The sequence below is a fragment of the Argopecten irradians genome, chromosome 10, assembly GCF_041381155.1.
Source record: "Argopecten irradians isolate NY chromosome 10, Ai_NY, whole genome shotgun sequence".
Taxonomy (NCBI): domain Eukaryota; kingdom Metazoa; phylum Mollusca; class Bivalvia; order Pectinida; family Pectinidae; genus Argopecten; species Argopecten irradians.
The window spans coordinates 26820227-26829884 of record NC_091143.1 but is presented as its reverse complement, the minus strand read 5'-3'; the positions used below and the strand labels follow the sequence as shown (position 1 = coordinate 26829884).

The 9658-nt window shown below is 33.6% G+C and overlaps 1 protein-coding gene and 1 long non-coding RNA gene across 2 annotated transcripts; both read left to right on the top strand.

Annotated features, from left to right (window-relative positions):
* Nucleotides 1-702: 702 nt before the first annotated feature.
* LOC138332634 (glutaredoxin-2, mitochondrial-like) lies at nucleotides 703-9062 on the top strand. Its single transcript, XM_069280636.1, has 4 exons — nucleotides 703-936; nucleotides 1884-1976; nucleotides 5830-6051; nucleotides 6543-9062. The coding sequence occupies exons 1-4, from the start codon at nucleotides 736-738 to the stop codon at nucleotides 6645-6647; spliced, it is 621 nt and encodes a 206-aa protein (XP_069136737.1). The 5' UTR covers nucleotides 703-735; the 3' UTR covers nucleotides 6648-9062.
* On the top strand, nucleotides 1977-3963 carry LOC138333519 (uncharacterized). The gene is made up of 2 exons (XR_011209989.1): nucleotides 1977-3405; nucleotides 3468-3963. It is a non-coding gene; the product is annotated as an uncharacterized lncRNA (long non-coding RNA).
* Nucleotides 9063-9658: the final 596 nt, after the last annotated feature.

Here is a 9658-nt window from a genome sequence, read left to right as displayed (position 1 = left end):
GGAAATTAGATTAGTTGGTTTAACTGTGATATGTCAGAAAAGCCCACTGTAATCAAATGCATGTGAAATGTTCATCGCCATTACACATAGCCTTGTATGCCGAACCCTTACCCTTGCCTGTGTAGTAAAGAATTTTTTGTCTAGAACTACTCAAAACGCTGTTACAGTGCATGCGTTGTGTTAACATTATTAGATGCATGTTCTTGTCTAAAAAATATTTTCATTAACTCCTCAGTGTTTATGTATTGCATTTGTTTAACGTTTATTTGTTTGACTCGGGTAAGGGTACTGTGTACATGTTGTACCTGCTTAATCGTATTGATCAACGATTTGGAATTTCAATAGTATTAATCAAAATAATTAATAATGTTGTGGAATTTGTCACTATTTCATGTATTATGTTTCATAAGGAATGTGGAACAATACATTTATGTCATATTTTGCTTCGTGGTTATGTAACGAATTAGCCTTACTGAATTGTCCCTTTCAGAACAACACAGAGTGCGGTAAAAAAGTTGAAATCAACACATGGAAAAAAATGACATCATGAAAACTGCATTTATCAATTGATGTTTACGTATATCTGAAGCCGTAATTCTGGGAACCGGCTTTGCAATGTACAAAATATTAGTCATCGCCGGAAGTACAAATACGTCATTAAAAGTGTGTTCGTATTATATAAATTCCGTACTGTCGTACTGACTCGATCAAAAGAAGGTTCTCTCATTAGTCAACATGCCTACCAAGGACGAGATAAATGCTACTATTAGCAGCAATGACGTTGTCATGTATTCAAAAACATACTGTCCGTATTGTAAGATGGCGAAATCAGCACTTGACAGCCTAGATATAAAGTACGAACTGATTGAAATTGAAAATCTGAGCGATATGGACCAAACTCAAGATATCCTGAAAGAGATGACAGGGGCTCGATCTGTAAGTACATTGTTGATTCATAGGTATGTAATATACTGAAAATAGGACTAGTTATTGGTAAAACGACAATATGAAATTTCGAGTGTGGTACCTGTGATCTATGTTTTACATGTGACTTTACATGTACATGTATATATTAGTACCAGGGATTTGGATACAATATAATATGTATATATATATATGTAGTTAGTTCCGTAAATAGTGAACAGTGTCATACTTATATCTGTTCTCGTGACTGGTGAATTGGCCAGAACATTCAACTTTCCTTTATTCGTAACAATAATATGTACGTTGAACACAGGTGAGTAGATGGAACGTGTAACAGGTGAAAATAGGGGACGTTTTAATACGAGTTATCTCCCATTATCCAAAACGGTCAACATTTTTGGTAGAGTACAAAAACCGACATGTAGGATTTCGTCATATCAAACTGGCATTGTGACGGCCTCATTATTGTGTTTTAACACCATGACACATGCTTAAAGTTTTCCAAGAATTTCAAGTAATTACAGTAATAATAGAGTTTGGTATGGTCTGGTACAGGGGTCTGACACTGTGGTGTACATGTACATGTATATTTAAAGGCTTAAAATTCTTGTTGGTCATTGAGGTATATATTTTCTGATACACATTATAAGGCAGCAATACGTGTACACGTATTGCTATTATATTCAGAACATACAAGTGTATGTTATCTCTATTTTCAATTTTTATTATCATGTTTTCCCTTTTTTTTAATATAAATTATTGCAATTTTATCACAGATCATTGCTTAATTATTTGCCATTAAACAGAAACCGTGTAATACCGTGTCACATGTTTTTTTGATTGTCATATAAACATTATGATTTCCATGTGCGTTGCTGTTATGCAGACTATGATGGCATGTTAACCAGATAATGACCAGCAAATAGCCAAGTTTAAGGTGTAACACTTTAACTTTACAGGTCCCGAGAGTTTTCGTCAAGGGGAAGTGCATCGGAGGGGGCACCGAAACCAAAAACATGGCTAAGAGTGGCGAGCTGAAAAAGCTTTTGGCATAATTTACACTACTCGTCCAAGGATGACTATATGGCAGTACTCGACTGGACTCTGAGAGTACTAGTACATTTGCCTGGATCCAAGGACAACGTTTATGATACTAATATTCTCTTTATCTCACAACTTTGATATATATATACATCTACCAATATCATAAGGTGATTAAGGTGTTTTGTGGTTCTTCAGTATCAATATAACTTTAAACATGCGAAAGACAGCTTTTGAAAGAAAAAAGAAATTGATGCTTAAAATAAAAGTGAAGTGTTGAATGCTAGCTAAAGCTATGGATAATTATACCTGTCTTCACTCATTCAAGACAACAATCTATCATAAATCTTCCGACCATTGTCCAGAGCTGTTCTTGCAGCTAGAGCTTACTATACAATGAAACATTATGCAAATTCAATCAATAATTATGCAATTACAATGTATTTATGTTTTTATACGTATCCTTTATTGATTTGCTTTATGCAATGTCCACACATTATGGCTACATGTAAACACATACACTGTACAAAGATGATTAATAACATGAATTTAACCATCATACAGTGCTAATGTATATCTATACAAGTGTTATTTTGTATTCTACAATATTGAATAGTTGGTGTTCATATATTCCAGGGTAAACTGTGATGATGTTATGTACTAGACTAGTCATTCAGACTACGTTTATGGACATTTTTGAGGTTAAATTGAGGTGATTTTATGTAATCAATAGTCATTGAAACTACATGTTTATGTAGATTTGTCCAGGGTAAATTGTGATGATTTTATGTAATAATCATTCAGATGTTGATGTAGATTTATATGATGAATTATTTTCTGTACTTCTAATTATTTTCTGTACTTCTAATTATTTTCTGTAGTCCTACGTTATTTTCCGAAGTTCTGTCTTGTGGTCCATAATAATTTTTTTCTGTCAGATCGAGATTCCATATAAAAGTTTTTGTTATTTATTTAATTATTCAGAGATGCAGTATTAGATAATGCATGAATTTAATATTTGAATCATGTAATTTTAATGTTCTTTTATGATGCTATATTCCACAAACTCTAGTCGATTGTCATGAGATATTGAATTACAAAAATTCTTATCGATGAAGTAATTTTATTCTTTAAATTTGGAAACATTATAATATGATGATTTTGAAATCAAAATCAAAATGCTAATGAATATTTGTATATGCAACTGAAGTTCTTCAGCTTAAAAGAATCCATTATAATCATTTGTGCTACATCACCAGTCCACCAACAACTTTTGAAATAGATTTAGAAAATATCCAACAAAATCATGTGTATGGAAGTATCAAGTCACAAGAATTAAGTTTTGTGTAAGTGGCATTGATAGTTACATATAGCTAAAACTAATTGTTGATTTTACATGTACCTGTTGTAAACGCTAGTTACATATTAGCTAAACTGAAGGTTGATTTTACATAAGTGTATACCTGTTGTAAAACGATAGTTACATATGGCTAAAAATAAAGGTTGATTTTACATATACCTGTTGTAAACGCTGTTTATTTCAGTAGATACGATTATGCACATGTAAATGCACTATTGTCTTTACAAAGAGCTGATTTGAAGGATAATTTTTTTCATATTAAATAATTTTGTTGCATGGTGCTACAATGTTCGTGGGCACTCGCAATAACTCCACTTTAAATAATTAAAAAGTCATGCTGATTTATTGTGTTTCTGTACTTATATTAAAGTTCTATGTGTCCACTATTGTCAAAATGTAGTAAAAGATTGTCTCATCTGAGAATAGGATCTTGTTGTTATTGACACTATTCATATCACAACAATTGCAAAACAATGTTTATAAAGCATGTAATTTGGAACGCGGAAAAGCCCTGCGTCATTTGCCGTGCATGTACAGAGCATAAACGGTACCCATTCATTTGAATAATAACTGATGGAAAATCGTGTATATATATATGTCTAATTAACACAGAAATGCATATAAAATAATTAATCTTGTTTTTGTTACATGCGTAATCTTTATTTCATTCCTTAGGACATAGTGCCTTATCTTGAAGTACATTTGAATGAGAAGCTCAAACTTTCAGTGATGGTATTGGTGTAAATTAAGACGTTTTAGAAACTGAAGAAAAGTACTAATTCGTCATTTCCTGTTTTTGATAGAGAAAAATACAATTTGTAGGCTATGTGTAGCATCTTACTTTTGAAGGCGCCAAGTAGTGATAATAGTAATTTTATCTGGTTTAAAAAGGAACAGACGAATTAGTTATATATACACGAATAAACATCAATTGATAGAGTCTTAGAGAGAAAATGTCTATAGAGCCACAGGGACCTGGCACGAAAATTTTTAACCAACAGTATACATATAAATATGTTATAAGAGCGCAGCTCTCTGCGCGGCCGAAGGCCGCGTAGAGCGAAGCTCTACTAACCATAACACGTGTGTGTGCATATAGTATAAGACTCTTTCATATGTGGATATGAAGGATAGGGATATTCTACCCGAGGGTCACAAAATGTAGTAAAACCCGAGGCTTGCCGAGGGTTTTGCAACATTTTGTGATCCCGAGGGTAGAATATCCCTATCCTTCATATCCACTTATGAAAGAGTATTTTTCTTTCATACCACGACGTTTTAATGCAATTTTACAACTATAATATCCCGCCATTTTGAAATAAATTCGAAGAAATCCACGACTGGAAGTCAATTTCCATACATGAAAAATTACGTGATATTTTCAACACAAATTCCGTTGCTTGCATCTTTTATAGTAAAACCAGTCAATTTTGTGAAAAAAATGTTAAAATTTTACCGGGGAAATAGAGATTTTGTTGACGCCGTGACGTCACGAGGCTTTATTGCATGGGTAGCCATGCAATACAGCCTCAGGCGACATGAGTGTATTGCCCTAGACCAGCCAGTATTACACGTGTAGGTATGAAAGAAATTCCAATACATTCCAGTACCCCTTGGACTTTGAAATTGTGTCCCGCGGGAAAAGTCTCGCGCCTCCATGTAGGCAGCCATCTTTTAATTCTCGTTATCAGCACGACGAGATTTGAAATTTATGTTCTAGACTAAATTTTTTATCAGTATACGGTTTAAAATTACTGTAAGTAGTCTAAATTTACACATATACAAGAACAACGCAATAATTGTACCGGTCCAATATATAGGGCCTACTGTGTATGTTTTCAAGCGCACAGCACCGTCAGCTGTGACGTCACAAAACCTGACGCCAAAGATGACGGCACAGATTCGCGCGTATTTTTGATAGCATGGCATGTTGCCAAGTTTTCTCTGCATCTGATAAAAACAAGATTGAAGTATATTGAACTATTTCATTTGGATTATTTTTAATTCTTTCTAACTATTGATAGTATGTGCATGTCAGTGAAATATTTTATTGTTAATCTCGTAGAAAAATATAGACAATATAAAGTTATGATATTATAATCTTTTACATGTAGCTGCGCTCTTCTGAGGCTTTGCCTTAATTAAATTCATATTAGTATCTATATAGATACTATAATATGTATATGTATACTGTTAGTTTAAAAAATCGTGCCAGGTCCCTGTGTATAGAGCCAAACGCCCGTGGTACAACTTCCTGTATGTACGTAAAACGGTCTATGAACACTAGGTGGTGATTTAAAAAAAATATTTAAACTAATTAATTTTTAGACCCCATGTCCAATGTCCCTGTAAAATCTCATATTGATATCCGGCGACCCGCACTTTTGGGTATCCGCACTTTGCGCGGTTATTAATTAGACATAACCGGAAATGAATCAACGTCACTAATAGTCTGTCGATCCCAATTCCGGATAACAACATAAACACGCCAGAGTATACTGTAGATCTCTTCGAGACATTACAATATGCCTAACAAAGCAGAAATAGAACAGACAATCAAAGATAACCCGGTTGTCATGTATTCAAAAACAACATGCCCATTTTGTATAATGGCAAAAAAGGCGCTTGGCGATTTAAACATAAAATATAAATTGATTGAGCTCGATCAATGCAAAGATATGACAGAGACACAGACTATCCTGAACAAGATGACGGGAGCTAGAACGGTAAGTATTCAAGTTATGTATATACTGGACTTTTGATATTGTTGATATATACAAAATTTAAATTTGAAAGAGATTGATCCATACAGCAGGTGAGAAACAAGAACGCGCACAGGTGAAAATGTAGAACGTAATATGTAGGAGTTGTGTCCCTTTGTCCATGATAGCAAAAGCCTCTCAAAGAATGTTTCATCATATTTGTGAACAAACTTTACAGATTGTGAATTCTTTCGGGTCTCTGTATTACAGAATAGACGTTGAGGAATGCTTGGAAATTTAGAATAGATTTTATCAGATGAGATGACAGATACAAATAAAGTTGAGTGTAAAATTTCATGTAAGCTCCGGTACATTTTTAACCATGAAAGTAAATATTGCCATACACCTAAACAAGATTTCTGGTGATGTTGGACTTGTGAGATACTGGTAACTACGTTTAAACTACAGGCAAACTAGTAAGTTATTTATGTAAATTATTTCAATCAATATTACAGGTCCCAAGGGTTTTCGTCAATGGAAAGTGCATAGGAGGGGGCACAGAGACGAAAGAAATGGCGAAGAATGGCCAGCTACTGAAGCTTCTGGAATCCAAGATGTAATGTCCCTCTGATATCTTGTCAGAATACATTTATTTGACAATCAGACTCCTAATTTCCTTATATCATTAGACCATTGAATTTGAAACATTTTATGTTCTGACAGATCTCCTCCAATCTATCTTTCAATCAGTTATTGTGTGTTTTGGCTGTGCGTTTTATGTATATCTGTATATTTACATTTACTTGTCACTTCTACTATATAAACTAACCAATGCAAAGTGAAGTATATGACGGTATAACTGACACCCAAAATGTGACCATTATGACGTCACTAATGTTGACGTGGTGACGTCAACTGATCACCGTCAAAATGGCTGTTCCATCTTGTGGATGAAACCGTCGTTGATAAACGGTTTTCCTGGTCTAGCTTAAATCATGTTAATGCAGAAACCCTAAAATGAGTTGATAATGTAAATATAAGCATTAAACTATCTTCCTATTGCATATATGGTCTATATAGATGACAGAGCTTTGCAGACAATCTTCATAATGCGCAATAGTTGTCTATAAAACTCTGGCATCTATATAGACCATAGATGCCATAGGAGGATAGTTCAATGCTTAAAGTTATATGTGCCGTAACTAGGCGAAAATTTTGACATGCTTTTCTTCATCATTAATTTATTAATAACCATAAGGTTTGGTGAATAAAGCTGTAAAAATCATTCAAATGGCTTTGAACAGATGACTTATAAACGTTAGTTATAACACAGAAATTTTGCACTGTAAAATTGTTGTTTTTCTGCCATTAATATGTTTAAATGAAAACATACCTGCAGAAGTCATTTTACAATTACTAAAAACATTGTAAAAATGTGTAATGAAATTGTAGACCACAATTTGGCTTCATGGTTTCATTTCACTTCACTATTAATGTAAATAAATGATATTTGGCAGTACTGCCAAAAATTATTTTCAGCTCTTATTTGTACATGTAAAATTAAAACCTATGCATTGAAAGCACTGTAATTTTCAAAAAGTTGGTCATTTCTGGTGCTGAATAACATATTAAAAGCTCATCTTGATTCGTGAGTATGAAAAATACGGCACATATAACTTTAAATAAGATTCAGATAACTTTATGATCATTCAATGCCAAAATCCAAGCTTTTTCAAAATACTAGAAGAAACTCATATCAGTGCTAAATACTCAGAAGTTTTTAACATACCATTAATACTCTATTATGCAATAACTTCATATCTCATTACAATGTCGTAATGTCCATCCCTGGTTTATCTCATAGCACACGAAACCTTCAGCCGTTATTCTATTCTGTCTGGTGTACAGTATATCCGTCAAAGGGCTAAACTATCTGTTGATGTTATATATGTTGTCGCACACGAAGTCTTCAGCAATATTTCGACTGCAATAGTAACCCTAAGATTATAGAGGATGTAGAATGGATTTGACCATTTCCGCAGTGTCAACTACAAAATGAAATATAATTTGTCAATCAGTAGAAATTGGTTTATTATGTTTTCAATTTCAGTGTAGTTTGGTGTGTACCCATAGTTACCGTTTTTGTCTCAGAGTAAAATGTGATACATGCGATTTACGCAGCTTTACAGGTTTACTGCGTAGTTCCCATGCAAAAGTCATGATGCATGAAAAGACACCATAGTACATTGATGTATGTATGTCCAATATGCAATACCTTAGTATCTAATGACCACACAGAAACAATTGTTGATGACTGTATGGATTGTGTATATATTATATTCTGATAAATTGCGATGTATAAAACTTTTTTTATCGTGTATACAAGAAATTAAACGTTTGGGTAAATGCATTGATATGTTTTTTATAGTGATATTTCAATAACTTATGAAGTGATTTCCTTGAGATCAAAAAGTATTGATTCCAGACACTCTGTTTCATTAGTTGTTTGTTGTAATGTCTTATTCAACAGCATGTTTTTGAGTTGTTTGTTTGTGTCAATATTGAAAATTGAAAAAACATAAATGATAAGCATCACTGTATATTATGCAGAGACATACACCACTACCGGCATGTAAGATAAAGAAGTCGAACCTGGGTTCAATCACAAAAAAACGATTTATGATAATAATCCCAAGCAGTAGTTTGATGTAAGCAAATCCCAATATTTTCAAATAGTTAAATTGGGTTGATATCAATTACCTCTGTAAATGTCCAACTCTTAGTCGATTTGTTTTTCAAGGGTGAGTTGATAGTTTTAGCACATGTATAGAAAAACGTTGTACATGTATTGATTTGTAAAAACGCTATAATGCACGTGTTAGCATTTGCAGGTCTAAGTTAATATGTTTTACTTGTAGTGAAGGTTGTGATTTCTACATGTGTATTGTTTTGATTTCCTTTATTTCCACGTTTCCACAACTTGTTAAACAATCCAATAAAAAAAAATCTACCAGGAAAGGAATTTTGTTTTCTAATTGTTGGTTTCCTTTTGTTTTTTTGTTTGCATGTTTGACATTGCCTATCGGTTTTCGTTAATTACAGTCTCCATATTTGACGTTGACTGTTGATTTCCATTGTTTCTCGTCTCCATATTTGACCTTGACTGTTGGTTTCCGTTGTTTCTCGTCTCCATATTTGACGTTGACTGTTGATTTCCATTGTTTCTCGTCTCCATATTTGACCTTGACTGTTGATTTCCATTGTTTCTCGTCTCCATATTTGACCTTGACTGTTGGTTTCTATTGGTTCTCGTCTCCATATTTGACGTTGACTGTTGGTTTCTATTGGTTCTGGTCTCTATGTTTTGCCTTGTCTGTTGGTTTCCGTCGTTTCTCGTCTCCATGTTTGACCTTGACTGTTGGTATCCCTTGTATTTCGTCTGCATATTTGACATCGACTGTTGATTCCCTTTGTTACTAGTCTCCATATTTTATATCGTTTCTTGTCTCAATGTTTTAATTTAACTGTTGGTTTATCGTCTACATGTTTGGCCTGTACTATTCGTTACCTTAATATATGACATTGACTGTTGGTTTGACGTTTAGACTGTTAGTTATTCTTATTTCCCCGA